The sequence below is a fragment of the Galendromus occidentalis genome, unplaced genomic scaffold (assembly GCF_000255335.2).
Source record: "Galendromus occidentalis unplaced genomic scaffold, Mocc_1.1 scf7180000075389, whole genome shotgun sequence".
Classification (NCBI taxonomy): Eukaryota; Metazoa; Arthropoda; class Arachnida; order Mesostigmata; family Phytoseiidae; genus Galendromus; species Galendromus occidentalis.
Genome location: NW_003803379.1, coordinates 22,960 through 43,576, shown reverse-complemented (window position 1 = coordinate 43,576; position 20,617 = coordinate 22,960). Strand labels below are relative to the sequence as shown.

The 20,617-nt window shown below is 51.1% G+C and overlaps 2 protein-coding genes across 2 annotated transcripts; both read right to left on the bottom strand.

Moving 5' to 3' along the window:
- Positions 1-3,089: 3,089 nt before the first annotated feature.
- LOC100905797 (Down syndrome cell adhesion molecule-like protein 1 homolog) lies at positions 3,090-15,366 on the bottom strand. Its single transcript, XM_029112599.1, has 20 exons — positions 15,309-15,366; positions 14,692-15,216; positions 13,716-14,249; positions 13,497-13,580; positions 12,873-13,397; positions 12,032-12,553; positions 11,317-11,712; positions 11,051-11,119; positions 8,079-8,226; positions 6,849-6,997; positions 6,466-6,759; positions 6,123-6,351; positions 5,935-6,031; positions 5,584-5,761; positions 5,200-5,480; positions 5,010-5,091; positions 4,540-4,657; positions 3,880-4,064; positions 3,685-3,749; positions 3,090-3,514 (listed from the first exon to the last, which is right to left on the bottom strand). Coding segments are annotated over exons 1-19 (4,476 nt in total). The 3' UTR covers positions 3,090-3,514; positions 3,685-3,747.
- An 893-nt stretch (positions 15,367-16,259) lies between these two features.
- Positions 16,260-20,338, bottom strand: LOC114828428 (hemicentin-1-like). Its single transcript, XM_029112573.1, has 5 exons — positions 20,278-20,338; positions 19,790-20,182; positions 18,383-18,778; positions 17,210-17,611; positions 16,260-16,675 (listed from the first exon to the last, which is right to left on the bottom strand). Exons 1-5 carry the CDS (start codon positions 20,336-20,338, stop codon positions 16,260-16,262), a joined length of 1,668 nt encoding a protein of 555 aa, XP_028968406.1.
- Positions 20,339-20,617: the final 279 nt, after the last annotated feature.

Below are 20,617 nucleotides of genomic sequence, written 5' to 3'. Positions count from 1 at the left end.
AAATCTCGAAGAAACACCGATGTTAAGTGACTGAGGATAGTGTGTTTGTGCTGTGGGTGCGCGAACCTCCATCCCTCGCAATCAACTTGTGGGAGGGCCCCGCCCAGCCGAGCGAACCGCCCACGCTCAGGCTCCGCCTCCCTCTGGTCCCGGGGGTTTCGGAGCCTTGCTGTAGAAGCGGTGTCGGCGTTGAAATCTTGACTGTCGGACGGAAAGAAAGAGTCTAACATTGTTTTCATTGACGAGAGCGAGAACTCGAGCATGGATCCGTCAGTTTCACGTATTCAGGAGTCTGTCTCCGAGATCTCCCAGATGTTACAATTTATCGCTGATTCTGCGGAAATTCCGTATGATGGAATCCCGAAGGGAGAATTCAGGTTATATAATGGCTTTAAGGTTTCAATTATAGTTCGTGGATTGGTAGCTCTGCTAATCTCGCCTTCTCGAACATCACGCTCATTTCCTTGTATGCGACTTTGTTTATGTAGCACCAGGATGTCGGAAGGTGCGCAAACGAGTTGACAACTCGGCATTCCCCAACGAGTCCTTCCTGAACTCCCGTCTCTCCGGAGCCTCAGGCCTCAGTGGAAATGTGTCGCTGACTTACACCATGCGCGAACCTGACCCGACGAGGACGGATCTGGCACTAGCGTATTGTGTCGACAGCCTGAATGAACAAGCGAGAGCTGCTTCGCTGTGTGTGACGCCTCCTCACGTACTCAAGCATGATCAGGGATACGTCTTGTGATGGGTATTGCCTTCTGTTCTCAGTTTATTTCCGGACTCTCTCAGAATCCGGGAGTAACATTTCACATTTCATCTTGCTTGCATGTGATTACTACTGTCACATCCCTGGTGCACGCATCTGTTCTGAAATCAGGTGCTAGAAACCTTGTAATGGAGAAACAAACAGAACCTACCCGCGACCATGGTACCCTCCCTAGCTGTCGAAACACCGCGGTAGCGCGCGTCAGGTGTAGTGGCTTTTTGAGCTCGAGTGCTGTTTCAGCTGCTCATCCGATCCCGGTGAAGTGTGTCAATGTCTACACCCATGCCGGTTGTCTCGGTGAAGCCACTCAAAGCTCTTTAGCGAGTTTTCATTGAGCCTCACTCACCATATCCACCCGCCCACTTGTTCCGATACGATGCTCTATGGGCGCTCCGTAACCTGGAATAACTTCTTGGAGGGATGAAACTGAGCAGCGCGAGAGATTAGGTGGATTCGATCGGAGAGATCGACGACGAATCTAGCGGAGCTGTACATGCCTCCTGCGTCTCCCTCTGGGTATCGGAAAAAGCTCAAATTAGCTTTGACTCTCGAGTATTCGGCTCCAAGCGCTGCTGGAGCAGAGAAGTTCACTGGTCAGCGGATTCAGAGAATGACCCATTTATAACTGAGGGTATCTCTTCCGCCAGACATTTACAGGTGATTGAAGTTGCCGATGCTCATCGTGGAACAGGCGAATCTCATCCCCTGTATCCCTCTGATGGGATTCCCCTTTTTCCAGTCAGCCTCATCGTACGGATGATCTCCTCCATGCGAGCAAATTAGGTTCCTCGGACGCACACCCCAATATTCTTCTGTAGGCTGTGGATCTGAATTCAGACTCCAGATACCGGAAGTAGACGATTCCCCGCCTAGTACGAAGCGGAGTTTATAGCATGCGCATCCATTGCTGCTCTGTGACCTTGAAACCCAAGGTATAGGAGCGCCGTCGCAGCCTTCCGCCGAGGGTGCCAATATTAGAGCATCTCGCTCGACTTGCTCGATGTGGTTTTCCCTCGTCCGCGTCTTACCTCTTCTTCACTATTATGATCGTCCCAGCGCTGACGCCCCAACTACCGAGGATCCCGCTCGCATGGAGGCCCAATGTGAGGCTCCGGCGAAGCGGGGTTACTCAGGAGAATCATCCGTTGATAGATGGCGGAAACTTCCGTTTAAGGGATATCTTGCGTATCTTTTGCATGTTCCCTTTCCTGACCTCGCTCAAGGCAATCACGCAGTTCCCTGCCATTCAGGGCTTCCTCATCCATGTTTCCTCGTGCCGGAAGCTGTCGATGCTCCTCCCGTTGCTCTGAGCGACGATTCCGGCGATATGATGAGAGTAATTCCTGCTGTACCCGAATAATGGGTAGCGTTGAGTTGAGAAAACTACGATTCATAGACATTGAGAACGAGAGGATGAGCTTCAACTTACATCCGGTTTATTAATATCCGTCCCCCTTACCTATGAATGATTCAAAAATCTAGCAATGACACACTGAATTCCAGGGAACTCTATTGGTATCAGAATCGTTCCAGAGAGATCATCAATGATGCCGCTCGCGGTCAGTGTATCGTTTTCAGAAACTCTCAATGTCAGACTCTTGCCTGGTCTCCGGAATCTCCCGTTTGGATGTCAATGACAGAAAGCAGAGATCTTCATGGATAAAAGCTTCTCTGATGACTAGACGGAAGCTGCCCAACTCGTCACTACCCATATAAGAGATTATCATCCCATAAATAAATTAATTATAATACGGCGCACTATTATCTACACGATATCTTGGGTATTTCTGAGCAGAAGAGTATAATATTCCGGGATCGATGTCTGTAAAAGATGTTTTTACAATATTCACAATTGAAGAAGAGATACCGAAATTTCTCGCGTCCATACGGGAGTCCTTTAGTTTGGAATATTCGGCCTCTTTTCGTAACGTCTCACTGCTCATTGAACCGATTCGCTGTCGTCCTATCGAGGGGTCTGAATACCGAGGGAGTAAAATCTCTACCTCAACTGTTGGGAGATCCTCACAGTATTCCAATACAGTTCCGATTCTTGACTCTCCCGGAAGCTCCACTCCCATTCCACAGTTGATAACAAGGACTTTTTTCCGGAAATTTTCCGCGCGCTCTCACGATCGTTCACTCGGGCGACCGGATCTCGGAAGAGTCCGTTCGACCATAAGCACCTTCCAGACCTAACTACACCACTCATCCAGGGATTTCGAGACTAGGTATTTCCTCTTTGTTCATCGAGATTGTGTGGTCGACCGCTAGTTCCACCTCATTCATCACTCAGCGACGCTCATGCTAAGACTCTCTCAATCATTCACTATATTTGGGATACCGCTCGACATTGAAACGCTTCGCGCTCGCATTCATTGCTTACCGGTGGAAAGAGGCGCGTGTGACTGGAACTTCGGCGGGTCATTTGCACCCTAGAAACTCACATTGCGATATCTCTTTTTTCTCGGTGCTTCTTAGCGTCGATGGTTGACCAGAATACGGTACGGAGTAAATGATTGGATGAGCTCGGGATGCTCAATCTTCCTCGGCAGCGTCGTAGATGTGCAGCGAGTCTGACGAGGAATATGATGAAGCGGAGGGCGTCTCGACGTCTTCCGCAGCACCGTCTGAGCTTATGACAGGAGACGTCAGGGGAGGAACTTTCACGGTGACTATCCGAGACACTAACGAGGGATTCCGAGACACCAGAGGAGCTGAACACGATCCTGAAGATTCCTTCGGCTCCTGGATTCAAAAATAGCTGTGTCGTGAGGATTTAGCTCCCCCGAACTGACATGCGTCGCACAAACTCCTTAGCCACGTACCAAGGACCGACGCACGACAGAATTTGGCTCAAGTGCACTGTGCTATCACCGACTGCTGCTTCACACCGTGTAGCCGTGTAGTGTACGTACCGTGTAGCCGTGTAGTGTACGTACATCACGAATTGAATAGTTGGAGGAAACTATAACGCAACTTTCTGTAAAGTAACCGAAGTGCCAGGTTGAGAATCTCGACGGGAGACACCGACACGCGCGATCAGGCAGAACAGGAGACCTATGACAGTGGAGAATTTTTTTCCGAAACTCTCACATGAAACAGATACTCACAAACCTGTTGAGCCTGCTGTATCTGCAAGCCGGGCAAGCCATTATGGTTCATCAGGAAGGTTTTCATCTCCTCATTGACGTTTTGTCTCTTGAGCGCCTCGATGTCATCCAATTGGATAAGATTTGGTGGAGGTCCGACGGGATGGTCTGGCGGTAGCGGCGGGGGTTGTTGTATGTCCACATATCTGAATGCAAAATCGGTATCAGGAACGGACGAATTCGCCGGAGCTGAGACGAGAGATTATCATACACTGGACAGTCCCGCTCTCGCCGCTCATCGCGACCTTGAATGCTTTCATGAGTCTCTTATCCAGCGCTCCAATCGCACAAAACCATCCATGCCTCACTTCTCGCACGCTTTCCTTTCTCAGAGTTTCACGCGATTTTCTCCAACTCACGGTGTTAGGACTAGCACAATATTCGAGGAGTGTCCGTCGATTTTCGATGCATCCATGCCGTTAAGTCAAACTCATTTCAAACCAACCAGTCAGTCAATCACTCAATGAGATGAAGTTCGATTCAATCAGTAATAAATCAAGCGGCATTCATTCATCCACTTACTTTTTGAATATTTTCATTTTCTTCCCCCTGATTCCCTCAGTTCAAGTCATCATGTTGTCGACGTCGGCTTAGACCCGATCGGGATGTAGGGTGACGTACCTTTGTCCGTACTCAGGCTGTGGAATTTGTTTGGGGGTCTGCTGGGGTCCTACGAGTTGTTTGCCATCCAATGTTTGCGCCGCACATCCGACCGGCAACGTGCGGACGACGGTTTGCACTGAACAATCGGACGGTTAGTTCATCGGCGAGTGATCGAATAGTATATCGATTGCGCATGCGCTCGCCGCTCGGGAGTACGCAAGGGGAGAAAATCGTATAGGTTTGCTCTACGCTTGCTGGGCTCCGGGAGGATTCGGGAGAAATGAAAATTCTGGTAGGCGAACAAAACAAACCCTGGTGAACATTCATGCTCGGTATGTTGTCGTCGGGTGTTGGGGGAAGCGGCCCCCGTGTCTTTGGGATTAAAGGCGCTCTCATCGACAGCGGGCCCCAAAGAGGCGATGGTGCAGACGAGCCCGCGGAGGACGAGCTCGAATAGGTTGAACCCATTGGCACAAGGAACAGCTTACTTGGAGGATCACAATTCCCATCCATCGACGCCATTCGAGATCGAGCTATCGTCATGTAAGTCTTCGGATCCATCGGAATCGCCTGAGCGGTTCGAAATAGATCTTAGAGATTGACGGATCCCTTGCTGGAAATGATCCTTCGATCCGACGCCCCAGATCAGGATCGGATATCGATCAATGGAAAACGTACCTGTCCAGCGAGCATCGACCGTGCGTGTCTCGCTTTGATTCTGTGAAGACACACCCAAGTCACGATGATCACTACAACGATTGTGACCAGCGAAGCAAGAACCGGGATCAAGACAAACATATTGAGGTATGCGGGGGAGTTGGCGTCTCCGAAGATTGCATTCGTGAGAATCTTCGATACGTCCGAGGAGAATGATTTCTGTGTTCGAGTCGAAATGATTTCCGAGGGATCACCGATGCCGAAATCGTTCGTGGCGCTCACGTAAATTTGATACAGAGTCCCTGCAGTGCCGGAGACAGAAATCTGGTCAGTCAATGGAAATCCTGTCGCACGTACCGCGACTGAGTCGCGAAAAGACTACAGAAACAGCGAGGGGAAACTTGCCGGAAAGGAGTTGCTGGAGAGTGAATTGAGAGGCCCGATTATCCAATTGAACTTCTCGCCAGCCCAGGTTCAGGTCAGAGTCCGGCCTGTAGAATACTATATACGATCGTATGTTGCTCTGGTATTGCTGGACCCATTGAACTGTGATGCTGCTGGTTCCTGTGGCTCCGACGAACACCTGGAAGGAACACAAGGTTATATCAGGAAAAAAATCGATAATAGTGGAACCCATTCTGTACAAGAATAAAATCATCAGTAGCAGGCCGTCAACGAGAATCGAATCAGAGGGATTTCTTCCGAAAAAGAGACAGTCTCTGCGTAGAATGCGTCCGGTTTCCCGGAAGTCCATACCCGAGGGGGAGGTGGAATGTCTCCGTCGAGAGTTTTCACATGGAGGTCATGGGTTTGAATTCCAACTCCGGCTCCGTTGGACGCTTTTGCCACAACACTGAAAGTCGGAGAAGTCTTCTAGTTGTTGATCGATGTTGAGGAAAAAGATCCCTCACGTTTTCGGTGAGAGGGGGAGAGATGGATCTTACCTGTATTCTGTTCCTTTTTGCAGCCCCGTCAAGAAGAACTCGTTGGTCGAATTTTCTTTGTAATCAGCCGTTTTGAACGAGTATGGCCCGTGGCCCGAGGGTTTGTAGCCGATGTAGTAACCGCGCAGTTCGCCGTTCCATTCATCACGCGGCGGCGGTTTCCAGGACACCCGAATCGTATGCGGTCCCTTAGGCTCCACGTGGAAATCCGTTGGAGCCGCACTCGGTTCTGAAAGTCCGCTTCATCATCGATCTATCTTCTCCAGACGAGTTTCCGGAAGCAGAATTGAACAAGCGAGTTCAGGCGGAACTCATAGCGAAAACTTGAGATTCATCGACGTACCTTCTTCGCTCGTGGTGAAATTAATCGCACTCGAAGGCTGGCTGCTCCCGACCGCATTATCGGCCACGATGCTGACCTGATACGCGATGCCTGGCTTGAGATCTTGCAGCAACACGGAGTTCTGCGTACCCTTCACTTCCATTTCTTCCAATCGATGCGAAGTGGACACCCGCCAGTACTGAACCGTGTATTTTGTTATCGGAGAGTTGCCGGAATACGGAGGGGTCCAGCTTATGCTCGCGGATCGACTCCATGTCTCCGGAACTTTGATGTCTCGAGGTGGTTGGGGAACCTCTGCACGAACGGGAAGAATGAGGCGTCACTTCAGGATCGACTCGCGTCGAAATAGAGCAGGAAAGAGAGGAATTTCCTGAATAACTCACCGATGATCAGCAGTTTTATGGTCCGTTCGTCGTGGCCGTGCTCGTTCTCAGCCAGACAGGTGTATATCGCTCCGTCATTCCGATCGGTGTTGCTGATGAATAGCTCTGATTTCATGCTCTGATCCTGGTAGGTTTCATAGATCTCGTGCCTGCAACCCAGAGCGAACGAGACTCGAAATCGCCTCCTCTAGCGACCTCAACTCGCGAAAAAATCACAACAATCATTCTGAGGGCGTTGTCCTCTGTGTGTCCGTGTGTTTTTCTGTACCGCCGCTCCTCGATTCGAAGCGCTCCCAGGGTCTGCTTCTACCTCCTTGTCGAGACGAGAGTGGCTCCCGGGGTGAAGCATCAGCCAGGCCGATCGCACTCTCCCCTTGCCTCTCAGGACATGGGGGAGGGAAACCGACCGACCAAGCTCGGTAGCATGTGAGCATTTCGGAACGAAAGCCTGCTCCCGAGACTGCAACGGAGCCTCGCTTTCTTCGATTCTTTTTTTTCGAGAATTTGCTCGATTTGGCTCGATTGAAAGCGGCCATCTTTAGGCTGTAATCGGAACCTGATTCCGAATGGTTCACGAGTATACCCGTATTCCCGGATCCCTGCTGGATCCGGCTGGAATCCCCCTCATTTTTCCCCTCAATCTCTGGTACACTCGTCAAACTGCCCGGGGACTATTCGGGATGAGGGTCCCGGAAGATCTAGCTTCAATCCTTCTATCGTTGACGATGAAGATTGGGTGGCAGCATCCCAAGGTGGGAATTGCGCACCCCACGGCTGGACCCCCCGATTTCTGACCATCACGTTGGTCCCACCCTCATTTTTCACCAATGATTTAATTACTTTGATTTCCATCTCCGCTAATTCAGAAGAACTGCCCCCGGCCGTATCTCGCGAGCACCGCCTCGACGAACGATCCTCTTCGAGCGCGACCGCTCCTCTGGACTGATGAGGAGCGATCTCATCGCCTCTTGAACTGGGCAGAATTCCGATGCTTGTGGAAACCTCGAACAATCGTGGAGTATCCAAGTGTGACCCTCGACTCATTGATCCTCGAGGCGTGAGAACCCAGACCTTTCCCCTCCGTATGCCACCGCTTTTTCCCAGTCCGCCATTGGGAGCAACGAGCAACCCTGGGATATGCTTTTCCCCTCAATGAGGCGTATTCGACAGGGGGCCAGCGCGTCGGTCTGAGGTTCCGGTGAGATGAGCAAGAGAAAGTCAGCCACTGACCTGTCATTGGGTTTCTTGTTGATGATGCGATTCCCTTTCGACCACTTGATGTGAAGCGGCGTGTCGCCCTGTGGTTCGCAAGTGAGCTTCACGTTTTCTCCCTTGCGAGCAGTGACTACCGAATGCTTCTCCTCAAATTTCGGTGGCACTGAATTGTGAAATTCGATTAGATATGTCGCCTCGTAATTTTGAGAAGCGGTCCCAGCACGCTACATGCCCGCGGGCGGGGATCGCTTGCGGGGGAGCATGCAGTATCTAACATGAGATAGCTATCTAGCCGCCATGAAGCTTCAGAGTCGCCGATAGATGGCACCACATGTACATCGGAGAGAGTCTTGCCGTTCCATGAGTCATTCTCAGAAAGAAAGCCCCCACCCCGAATAAGCCGATTTTATTTAACAGCGTAACACCTCTTGTTTTCAGCCTGAAAGAATGGAGGACGTATCCAATCTCGTTTTTCGCGACGCAAGTGTATTTTCCATCCGAATCCACACCTCTCACGGGTCGGCAGTGGACGTCGACATCTGCAACAGAGAACTTGCTCCTCAGACGAGTCCACATGGTCCGAAGAAAAAGAAAAAAAATTGGGTCTCGAATCGAACTTACCGGAAAGTACCGATATCCTGTTTTGACCGCACTTGTACAGAGAGATCGAGGGTACCGGGTTGCCCTTCGCCAAACAGATTGTTTCCAACGGCGAACCAGACGAGACGTTGACAGACAGTTCGGCAGGCATGTCAGATCTCGACCAGAAAGGAGCAACTGAAAAGGATTCGATCACCAATTACTTTATGAAGGAGCCTCAAGTTGAGGCCTAATGAAGCTCAACCGAAAACTCGAGGTGGTCCGAATAGTCGATTTCTTCGCAGGTGCGGCTGAAATTCGTTCTCGAATGCTTTCCGGGGGAACGGAGTCGTTTTCGGGTCATCAGCCGAGGGAGAGAGAAGAAGCGTCACGCTCATAAATAATTCAATAGGTTACTGGGCTTGCTCGCGTTTATTCTGGCAGCGTCTAGAGGAATCTGTTTCATTCCTCTGGCTGTTCCATTGTGCTCCCCGTTCGCCTCGGCCGATGTCGTCTGAGCTGTCAGATCGTTCGGAGCTGAGATGACTGTTTGTTTACATTCGGACCGATTCAGGGAGGCCGCTACACCCATTAGCCAAAAATGGTTGAACCACCGCTGAACCTGAACTCTGCTGCATCTACGGCTGGCATAGTCAACGCACGATTGATCGTCCCTCATGGACATTGAGATAGAGCAGAGATTTGCGAAGGACGCGATTCTCGGAAGTATTCCTCAAGCAGAGTCTCGGTGAAGTTCTCGAATCGGAGAAAGGTGGAGATTGACAGAATATCCCCTCCGAAGGCGACGGTGACAGAGCGGAGATTTCCTCTATCCAGGGAAGATTGGAAACTCACCTTTCACGGCGACTGCCGCTGTGTATTCATCTCTGCCGAATCTGTTCTGGACAACGCACGAGTAGTTCCCATTGCTATCGATGGTCACAGGGTTGATTTCCAGCACAGAAATGCGATCGTTGCTCTGAGTCACACTGTCACCAATGACGGCACGTCCGTTCATCTTCCACGAAAACGTCACAGGCTTAGCACCGGACGTAATCGCGCAAAACAAACTGAGAGAATCGTTGACTGATAGATTCTCAGGAACGGTGAAGGGTTGGATTCGCGGCGCGGACGCTGCAATGGCACAGAATTAGAAATCTCCCCCTGCGGAGCTGATTTGCTGCACCATGGAGGGACAAAGGTACCAACCTTTCACTGGGGGCAATCCCACGGAAACTAGGAAAAAAACGCACAGAAAGGCTGTCATCGTTGAGCACTGACAAGCCGACTCGTGACAATCGGGGAGCAGCGATCCTCAAGTCCAGAGCCCGAATAGGACAAGTGGCTCCATGAAGTACAACACACGCGAATTAAGGAAAGCCAACTTTTGTGAGTTTCTTGAAAAGCACAGAGTGTGGAGCCACCGGTACAAGGAGGCGAGCTTTTGCGAATAATGCCAGTGTTTGGAACACAGAGGCAGACAGCGCTTTTATCACTGTGCGCTCGACGGGGAAGAATAAGACACCTCTTCAACGCCAATCGCCGGCGTCAGATAAAATGGAGTGTGTTTCTGAGGTTGTGGGATAATAGTCACTCGAGGGTCATCCGTGAGAGCGCGCGAGCTTTGTTCAAACGCACTCGAAATAGCGCATTGCATAAGCACCCTAACTAAACAGAGATTCCAGCTGCGAGGAATCGTGAACGGTGCGTACACCCGAAACGGCGAGTAGAGACCGACGAAGGAAAACGAAACTCTTATCATAAGGCCTATTTGCATGGAACACCGCACGCGTCGCGTCGTCTCCAGTCTCCAACCCCTCCCTGCGAGAGCGGGACTGACTGATCGCTGCCTGGAAGGAATGAAGTTTCGGTCACCGTGTTTCCTCCCATCATGCTCTCAGCTTGCGATTCGCTGTATTTGGACTGTGAAACTACGCACTTACCACCGCTCCCAGTTTTCGCGATTCAGGGTGGAGAGCCTCTACCGGCATCCGATGGCAAGCCCGCTCGCTCGGTCAAATCCTTCCTTTCATGAATGCACGTTTCACCATCACATTCAAATCAGACAAATGATGTCATAGCCAAAAGCCTACCTCTTTATCTACAGAAGCGATCAGCTCAAAATCAGTCATTATGGGACAAATTCTGCCTAATTATCTTTCGGAATACGATGATCATTCTTGAGCTTGGGGTTAGTTATTGTCGAATCGAAATATGAAAATTATCCGAATCATCGATCAGGGCAGGGAGCCCCATCGTCAACGGAAATTCAGGTCTGTGCAAGCACACTATCTGAGCCCCCGGCATGAAATCGTCCAGCAATGCCTGTGGCGCCACATATCGGCCGCTTGAATTGAATCCACCGTTTCGAAAGCAACGTCTCTTGCTTCTCATCCTGGTATGCTTACAGGTCATCGAAATCTCCACGTCATGACTCAGGGATCCGTATCGGTTTTTCGCGTTACACGTATACGTCCCTGCAATCCGCGAGCTCAGATCCGTCAAGATGAGCTCTGAGCCGTTGCGTACGACTTCTGTAAATTCGATTTTGCTCTGCTCAACGACCGCTCGGAACGAGAGGAAATATGATCCAGTTCATTCATTCCGTCTTCCAGTTGGTACCGTGGAGGCGGGATGCCACTCGTGACCACTCGGGAGTAATTCAAAGACCAACCTCCGTTTCTGAGCCAAACCACTTGGGGTGGCGGATAACCCTCAGCTTCACAGACAGCGACTTGACCGATTTTGCTCGCGTTCAGGTCGGAGGGTTTCACTTTCCACACAGGAGGGGAGGCGACCGAGAGGAACGCGCTGAATTCGGAGACGCCGAGACGATTCCGCGCTGAGCACGTGTAGTTGCCGACGTGTTTCAACCGTACCTCAGTTATGAATAGCAATAACACATCTTGGACGTGCTGCAGGCGAATACTGGGGTCGATTCCATTCTGAATGTTCTGGCCGTCCTTCCTCCACGAGAGAGAACTTTCCTCGAGGGAAGAGCACATGACTTTGATTTTCGTTCCGACGGGGACGTCAGAGGGAAACGAGAATGGGGCGACCGTAGGGGGAGCTGACAAAAAGGAGGAAAGTCATTTTCATGATCGTTCTTCCACACTGAATCTGAACGGGAAACATGTCGGATCGAAGTGAATTCGGGCCACTGACCTGCCCGAGTCCTCCGTAGATAGAAGTTAAGCATGAGCACATGAATCATAAAATGCATTTTCTCCACTCAGAGGTCCAACAATGTTCAAGTGTTTTGATTCGCATCAATATGGCTGCGATTTATGAGATTTCCCCCCAGGAACAACGGTCCATGTGGCGCCACCCTCCGGCCGTTTGAGGTAAAGTCAAAATGAGCGCGTCAATTCAATGTGGAACTGTCTTACTTGATACCGATATGGTGAAACTTTGCTCGATTGACCCATATTCATTGGTTGCTGAGCAGCTGTACCGCCCGGCTGGCGATCGAAGGTCCCCTCCGAAAGTGAGGAGTCTCGATCTTTTGAGGATTTTCCCATCTTTACGCCAGGTGATTTCTGGTTCTGGGAAGCCATAGGCGTCGCATTCCAGACTGAACTCATCCGGAGATGTGATAGTTCTGTCTTTGAGAATGTTCCGAAATTTCGGGGGAGCCGTCACGTTTAGAAGGGCACTGTAATTCGCGGTACCGTGCTGATTTCGGGCAACGCATGTATAGTTGCCAGAATTCTCCGGTTGCACATTCTGAATGACCAGGAGAAGAACACCTTCGACGTCTTTCAGATCGACCCCCCCAATTCCGCTGACGAGTCGTCTCCCGTCTTTGAACCACGTCAGAGACTGGGCTTGAGCGGAGAAACATGTGACTTTGATCAGACTCCCCACCGAATTTTTCTCCGGGAAGACGAAAGGGGATATTGAGGGCACGCCTGGAAAAAGCGCGATCAGTTCCGACGCGTTCCGATCTATGCGCCGCATTCTGCATCATTCTTGATAGTCTCGTCCCCAGACGCATCGACACAAACCTGACAAGCACGCCTGAGGTGCAAACAGGATCAAAAACACTCCAAATATATGCAGCAGCATCTTCCTGGTCAAGTTCGAACGATGAGAAACATGGCCGCCGTCGCGAAGTCCGAGATAAACTTCAGGGTTGAAACCGAAGTACCCGTGGCGCCATCCATCGGCCATTTACAGCATCGTGCTGTCCCCCGCAAAACTTCGAATCCGACTACTCTCTGAGCTTACTCTGGACGGAAACCGCGATTTCTTGCGCAATGCGCCCGTTCGCATTACTTGCGATGCAAGCGTATGTCCCTCTTGCGGAACCGTCGATCCTGCCGAGCAGTAGCGTATCCCCGTCCTGGAACGCGTCTCCGTCTCTGAGCCAGGTTATCTGCGGCGGCGGATAACCCGAAGCCTCGCAGCGGATTTCTGAAGCATTCGCCGCAGATAGAATGACTCGATCCGGAGGTCTCCTTTTCCATCGCGGTATCGACGGTACAATTAGAGCCGCAGTCCAACTACTGTATCCGTCACGATTCCTCGCCCTACATGTGTAGTTCCCGGAATGCTCGGGCTGAACGCTCCCGACCGAGAGGAGGAGGACTCCCTTGAAATTCTCGATTTCCACTCCATCCGTGCCGCTCCTGAGCTCCGTTCCATCTTTCAACCACATCGACGTGTCGGCATTGCTCGAGAAACATGTCGCCTTCACCACGCTACCCACGGCGCTCGTTTCTGGGAATCCAAACGGGGTGATGACAGGCTTCCCTAGAACGATTCCGAAACGGGAGGTCGATATTGGCATCCATCGGCCGGCCATGCGAGAATTTTGTCGCGAGAACGCTCATAAAGCGGAAACCAACCAACCTGCGTAAACCACTTCTACTGCGACGACCAACATCAGATATTCCATGCCACAAGACATGTCTCTCGATAAATCGGCATCGAGAAACAAATATGGCGATTACCACCGCTCTGTTACAACTTGGAAAACTTCCCATCGGAGCGGTACATGTGGCGCCATCCACCGGCCATTTGCTTCAAAGTCCCCAGACGCGCAATTCTTGAAAAGTCACCATGTCTCACATTCGATGGATACTTGTACGTCGTGTTGGATTCGACCGTAATCGTTGCTCGCGATGCAAGAGTAGGTCCCTGCCACACTCCTCTGGCTGTGGGCATCGAATTGCAGTTCAATTTGAATACCCGTTCGGAATCGTTGCCCGTCCTTGAGCCATTCGACCACGGGTTGAGGGTATCCCGAAGCCTCACACTGAATACCGACACTTTCCTTCGAAGACACTATCTTCCGATCCGGAGGCCGTTTTTTCCATTCCGGCGCCGAGGGAACGAACAGAGCGGCGCTGTGGGAGCTCTGCCCGTCTCGATTCTCAGCGATGCAGGTGTAGTTGCCTGAATTCTCAGGCTGAACGCGTGATATGATGAGAATGAGGGAATCCTCAAAGGTTTTCAATTCCACGCCCTCGGAGCCATCTTGGAGCGGAGTCCCATCTTTCAGCCACAGGAGCCGCTCGGCGTCACTTGAATAGCAGAAGATTTTGATCAAACTGCCCGCGCTCGTCCTATCGGGGAATCCGAAGGGAGTTATGGATGGCTTCTCTGAAATACCACAACCAAGATTGCCGCTCAGCAGAGAAACTCGACGTCCATATCGGCTTTACTCCCCTTTCCGAATGGTATGGTGTATGTCGCGAGCTCACGTACCTGAGGCAATCATTCGAATCATCGAAACCATCATCAAACCGAATGCTCTATTCGGAGACATGTCCTCAGGACAGAGGGGACTCGGGATCCAGATCAAAAATGGCGTTTCCCATGCCGAAGCTAGTCAGCCAGCTTTGAGTCAATTCGTTTTCTCCGATACTAGTGGCGCCATCCACCGGCCATTCCTATAGGTTCTCGCTCGGGCGGTTCTTTTCGAATGTCACATCGCAAACTCCCTCGCTTGCCGAAGCTGGCAGACCACAATTATCTACCATCGAACGATTCGAATGACAACTAGGCGTTTCCAATCGTTCCTCCCGGGACCGACAAAACTCACTTTGAATCGATACATGAGCGACTTGACTGATATTCCCGTGCTGATTCTCAGCTACGCAAATGTAAGCGCCAGGCTGACGTTTTACTTTCTTGCCGAAAGGTAGATGAACACCGCGATGGATTACGATTCCGTTGTAGATCCATGATACGTGGGGTCTAGGGTGACCCGAGGCTTCACATAGGAGGCCTTGCTCAGTCGCTGTTGACACAATGATTTTTCCCAGAGGCTTGGAAATCCACCTCGGAGGAGCTGCGACGTTCAGAAAGGCACTCACGGAGTTCACTCCGTCCGTATTTTCAGCCTGGCAGGTGTAGTTCCCGATATTCCTCACGTCGACAGAGCCGATTGCGAGAACCAGGATACCCTCTATGCGTTTGATCTCAACTCCGTCTACGCCACTCCGCAAGAGAGAGCCGTCCTTGTATAACGTCAAAGTCTTCGCGCCATTCGATATGCACGTAGCTTTGACTTCGCTCCCCACCTCATTCCGGTCGGGGAAGCCGAATGGCGATATCGACGGGACTCCTGAAAGAGCCTCGCTATAGAGTTGTCGCGATAAGTGAAGGGATGCCTCATACACCGTCAGATGGGAAAGGTGAAATCCGTCGAATATCTACCTGCTCTTGAGAATTGAGTCGAGTACAGAATAATGAAGGGTATCGAGAACCACCACATGATGCAGACACCGAGCTCAGCTCATTCTCAATGCAATGGATGCCAACATGGCGCCGCTCGTGTTCAAGAGCTAGCCGGAGCCGCGATACCGGTGGCGCCATCCGTCGGCCATTTGCCGATGTTCGAGAAGCGGCGGCGTACTCGAAATTCCACTTCATGGCTTAGGTAGTATGCATATTGAGTTGTTCCTACGCGTTGCCGTTTGTGATCCACGATCGAATTGACGCAAGAAAGTTTCACGAATATAAACTGCGACCCACCCGCTTCGAGAGCCATGGGCTAACTCGGAAGCGTCGCTCGATTCGATATAGCCTGCCGATACCCCGAACCAGTGGTCAGTACACTGCGGGCCGCGGCTAAGTGATACGCGGCCTATATCTGGCCACATGAAAAGCACGTGCCAGAAAACCAGGAGGCATACGGGATCTCGTACATTTCCAATACGTTGAGGACACTTTGATTTCCAAGACAATTTCTTCCCAACTTTAGGCCACGGCGAGGTCAACTTCGGAAATCTGGGCTCGCTGACCTCCGCCCCACGACCGTCCGGAGACCCTGGTTTACGATGAATCAACATAGAACGACCGGTGCCATCCATCGGTCTTGACTCTTTCCGAGTCGCGAATCATTACAGCACAGATCCCCGAATGTATGTAGAATCTCATGGAACTCGCTGGAATCAATAATCCAGCAAGGCCTTACAACTTACAGGAAGCGTCGATATCGAAGCTGTGCTGAATTCTTCCGTAGGCATTTTCCGCCTCACAGGTATATTCCAGAGGCTTAGAACGCGAAGACTTCAGAGGGACGAATCGCTTTCCGGAAAAAACCTCTACGGCGAGAGAATTCGCGTCAAGATAGATCTCGTCTCTCCTCTGCGCCACGACAAAGCTTCAGCTAATTTTACCTTTCCCCTCCGCAAACCACCGAACTTTCGGCTCCGGGTATCCTGAAGCTTCACAAATGAATCCCCTACCGCTCATGACGTCACCGAGCGTGGCGTTCTTGGGGATTGAAATCCATGATGGGGGAACCGCGACCCTCAACAATGCACTGAACGAATTCGATCGTTCCCTATTGCGGGCAAGGCAGGTGTAGTTCCCGGCATGATTTGGCTGCGCCTTGTTGATTATCAACGCTAGGATGCCTTCGAAATCTTTGATGTCGATACCTTCGGTCCTAGATTTCAGCGGCGTTCCGTCTTTGAACCACTGCAGCACGCTCTGAGACTCCGAAACGCATGTTGCTTTAACCGATGCGCCGATCGACACGATATCGGGGAACGCGAAAGGAGATATCGGGGGCTTCCCTAGAATAAGCCTCAACATCGCACTCTGGCTCCGATTGAGCTTCGAGATAGGATCCTTGATGTTCGCTCGAAAGCAGGAGGCGTCACGTACCAGAACTCGTAGATTCCGCGCAAAGCCAGAAACAAATGACTGACCATGAGACTTCACACCACCGCATGGTTCTCGATCAGATATTACTAATACGGCTTGGTTTAGAAAACATGGCGACCTCCGCAGCTTCCCATCATTGACTCAGTACACGTGGCGCCATCCGTCGTCCATTTTCCCAAACTACTCGGGATAGGCGGCAAGTTTGAGCCATTCGGCGAGTTAAATACATTTCGCGACTAAAAACTCACTGGACACGGAGACTTTAAAGTCATGTTTGATACTTCCATGGCGATTGGTCGCCTCGCAAGAGTAGGGACCTTGCCCCGCAGTTCCATCTAGTCTCACAACGGTTCCGTAATGAAAAGGTTCTGCAAATCACCGATACATCCTTGAGACTCATCGTCGGAAAACATCATCGAAACTAATTGAAATAATCAACTGACCGTCTCCTTTCGCCCAAGTGATGTTTGGCCGGGGATGACCTGAAGCTCGGCACTCCAGTTCTTGATCACTCGACCACTTCGTGATCACGAGATCTCCCGGGACCGAAATCCACTCAGGGGGTGCAGAAATGGCCAAGTAAGAGCTGTGACTACTGCTGCTACCGTCCGGTCCCTGAGCGAGGCACGTATAGTTCCCTGCGTGCTTCGGCTGCACGGAGTCGATCGACAGAATTAAGAGTCCATCGAAGTACTGCACGGTCAAATCGTCCGAGCCGTCTTTCAAATATACTCCGTCTCTGAGCCAACTCAGCTTCCCACCTCCTCCAGCAAAACAAGTTATTTTGACTTGGGATCCGACGATATTCCTCTCGGGGAAGCTGAAGGGCGTTATCGGGAGCGAGCCTAAAAGCATCCACAATTTTAGGCCAAGATTCGCAGACCTGAAGACTGTTGTCTCCGTGTTCAGCGTGAATGTGCATATCGGATTCATACCTGCTTCGGCGAAGCCAAGCGTGGCGAGAAATAGAGCTCGAGCGAACCAGCGGATCATGATCCTTTCTGACACTCTGTTTTCAAACAAAAATGGCAGCCTTCAGGATGGATTTGGCTTCTCGACCCAAACTTCTTCCTGATACATGTGGCGCCATTCACCGGCCATCCCATGTAACTACGAGCACGGCGCTCTTTTCGATTCGAGACGCTCAACATCCGTCGAGGCCCCTACCGAAGGTCGGAGACCGGTGACATAAATAGGCCCGTGCACCGCTTTCTCCGGATATTGTCGTACAATATCTGCCGAGGAACTATTCACACAGCATTCTGGAGACGGGTATCGCTTCGAAACACCAGTGTCCAGATCGATACGGGAGTCTCCAAAAATTTTTGAACGGAAATACATGTGGTGCCATCCCTTATTCTCGAACGAGACTCCCAGCGGTTCTATGGACTATGGATTCCACAATGGAAGAACTCACAGAAGAGAGAAAGCTCAAAATCATGCTGTATCGTCCCGTGTAAATTCTTGGCTATGCAAGAATACTTCCTCCTTCGCTGTTTATGGTCTCCCTCGAAGACGTAGTGTTTCCCGGAGTGCAAGATCTCTGCAATGATCGGGATTCTTGAAACTTGTGCGAATATCCTCCGGAAAAATTGCAATGAGGTGACGGCCCCCACCTTCTTCCGAAACCCATGTTATGTTGGGCACAGGGAAGCCTGAAGCATCGCACGTCAATTCTTTCGGACCCTGTCTGTCGTATACTAATGTAGCTTTTGGGACCGTCAGCCATTCCGGGGGAGCAGCGACGTTCAACAATGAAGTGTAGGAGTTGAATCCCTTGGGAGTCTTCGCGATGCAGGTATAGTTTCCGGAATGTTCGGGTCGCGCTCGGGCTATCAATAATATTAAAATGCCTTCAACATCTCTGATTTCGATTCCATGCCCATTTGGTAGCGGTCGCCCGTCTTTGAGCCATTCCAGACGGACATTAGATCCTGAGACGCACGTTGCTTTGACGGGACTCCCGATCGTTACGCTATCAGGGAAAGCGAAGGGGGAAATGGGAGGTTTCCCTGCAAGGATCGGAATCAAGGGTGATCCTCGGGCGTGATCGATCCCAAAGAAGAGCTCCGTCTCCGTCCATATTGGTTACATACCCTCTATCGCCGATAACAGCAAGCAGATGATCACAACACCGACTTCCATCGTTCTAGACGAAATTTCCCCCTCTGCATACGAATACAGATTATAGGCTCCGAGCTGGACGCTGCCAACATGGCGACTTGCTTCACGAGGTTCGCCCTGTTAGCGGTACATGTGGCGCCACCCATCGGCCATTTCAAGTATCACCCTCGGAAAGCGGGCATTTCGATTCCATCAGATAGAACACGGTCACGAATGGGGGAGCTTTTTAAGGACGAGGTGGCTTATTAGATTCCGAACCTGGTTCCCTCAATGAATCTCCATCTAGCGAGTTGCTCGGCCGAACGACTTCTGGTGAGAGTGAAGTTCATCGGGATAGCGTGACGGTTTCCGCAAGGGCTTTTTCTCAAAGAGATTTCTGCTCCGAGCTCGAACATCGGGATGCCCAGTCGGCAATGAGCCGATTGCCTAGCTCTCGGCGAAGTGAGAATCAGGAGACTGCTGAGCGGAGAAGCTCCACCAGGTGAGCCAGTCGGGTTCAAATCCGCAGCGGCATCATCACGAAATTCGAATCCTCTCTTGCAGGATTTAAGGAGAAGAGAGCTGTGACCCGCTACCATGAGCTACCTAGGTACGTTCTCGGAATTTCCATCCCATTCTCATCACGCGATGCCTGGAGCCATCCATCGGACTCCAATGCAGCTTCCATTTCTCTGAACATGAGAGCGCGAACTCACGGAATGTCGTGAGAAGAAAGTTGTGACTTATGGTACCATGAATGTTTTCTGCCCTGCACATATACGACCCGCCGTTGGCTCTAGAGATCATGCTGATTTGAAAAAGATGACCTGTCCATATGATATCTGGAATCCAAAATTCGTATGGGAGGTTCAACCTGCTTGCTCCCTCCCTGTCCGGAATCTCTTTGAAAATGCACGAACCTCCGTTATATACCCAATCCACCCGAGGTTCGGGGAAACCGGATGCATTGCAGGTTAGTTTTTTCATTGTTCCGACGGGTAGTCTCATATCTGCGGGCACTTCGACCCACATTGGCGGGGACGCGATTTCTAAGGTAGCTGTATAGTTGCTGCTCCCTTCAACATTTCGAGCAGTGCATGTGTAGCTACCGGAGTGTTCGGGTCTCAGATTCTGTATGGTCAACACTGACATCCCCTGAAGCTCCTGGATGTGGAAATCCCCGGAGCCGTCAGCGAGATAGTCCCCATCTTTCGTCCACGAGAAGCTGTTACGCCCCATGGAAACGCAGACTACCTTCGTTTCGCCGCCGGCCGTAGATTCGGCGAAAGAGAATGGGACGATTTTCGGAGTGCCTGAAAAACACCTCATAAGCTCGCAGATAGTCGCTCATGAGCGTCCCACGCTCCAGCGATGCGGGAAGATTGTCCAAGAAATTGCGTGAAAATACCTGCATGACATTTTTGGGGAACGAGCACGATGATGGAGAGCACGATTGTTCTTAACCCCATTCCGTGCCACACAACTTATATTCAAGGGTTCAACCTGACACCAATATCTGAATCCAAACATGGCGTCATAGACAGAGGTCTTTATGCCCGTCTCCGGTGATACATGTGGCGCCATGTATCGGCCATGTGCGGAAACACACTTGGCGGCGGCCTTTTCAAAATCATCCATCAGGTATGCAAAACCATCGAATGGTTTACGCTTACGGAAAACCGACACTCGGAATTCGCGGTCGATGGTTCCATGTTCATTGGACGCTCGACAAACGTAGGAACCGGATA

What these genes read in the sequence shown, in the direction of transcription:
- LOC114828428 (XM_029112573.1), bottom strand. Translation starts at nt 20,338, where the DNA reads ATGGGGTTAAGAACAATCGTGCTCTCCATCATCGTGCTCGTTCCCCAA. An exon ending in GGATTGGGTATATAACGGAG is followed by an intron (nt 18,779 to 19,789) that starts GTTCGTGCATTT and finishes CGATCCTTGCAG; the next exon opens with GGAAACCTCCCATTTCCCCC. An exon ending in AACATGGGTTTCGGAAGAAG is followed by an intron (nt 17,612 to 18,382) that starts GTGGGGGCCGTC and finishes GGATGCTTTTAG; the next exon opens with GCTCGCTCCCGATAACGCCC.
- LOC100905797 (XM_029112599.1), bottom strand. Translation starts at nt 15,366, where the DNA reads ATGTGGTGGTTCTCGATACCCTTCATTATTCTGTACTCGACTCAATTC. An exon ending in TTTCACCATATCGGTATCAA is followed by an intron (nt 11,713 to 12,031) that starts GTAAGACAGTTC and finishes CCTTTTTGTCAG; the next exon opens with CTCCCCCTACGGTCGCCCCA. An exon ending in AACAAGAAACCCAATGACAG is followed by an intron (nt 6,998 to 8,078) that starts GTCAGTGGCTGA and finishes TCTGGGTTGCAG; the next exon opens with GCACGAGATCTATGAAACCT.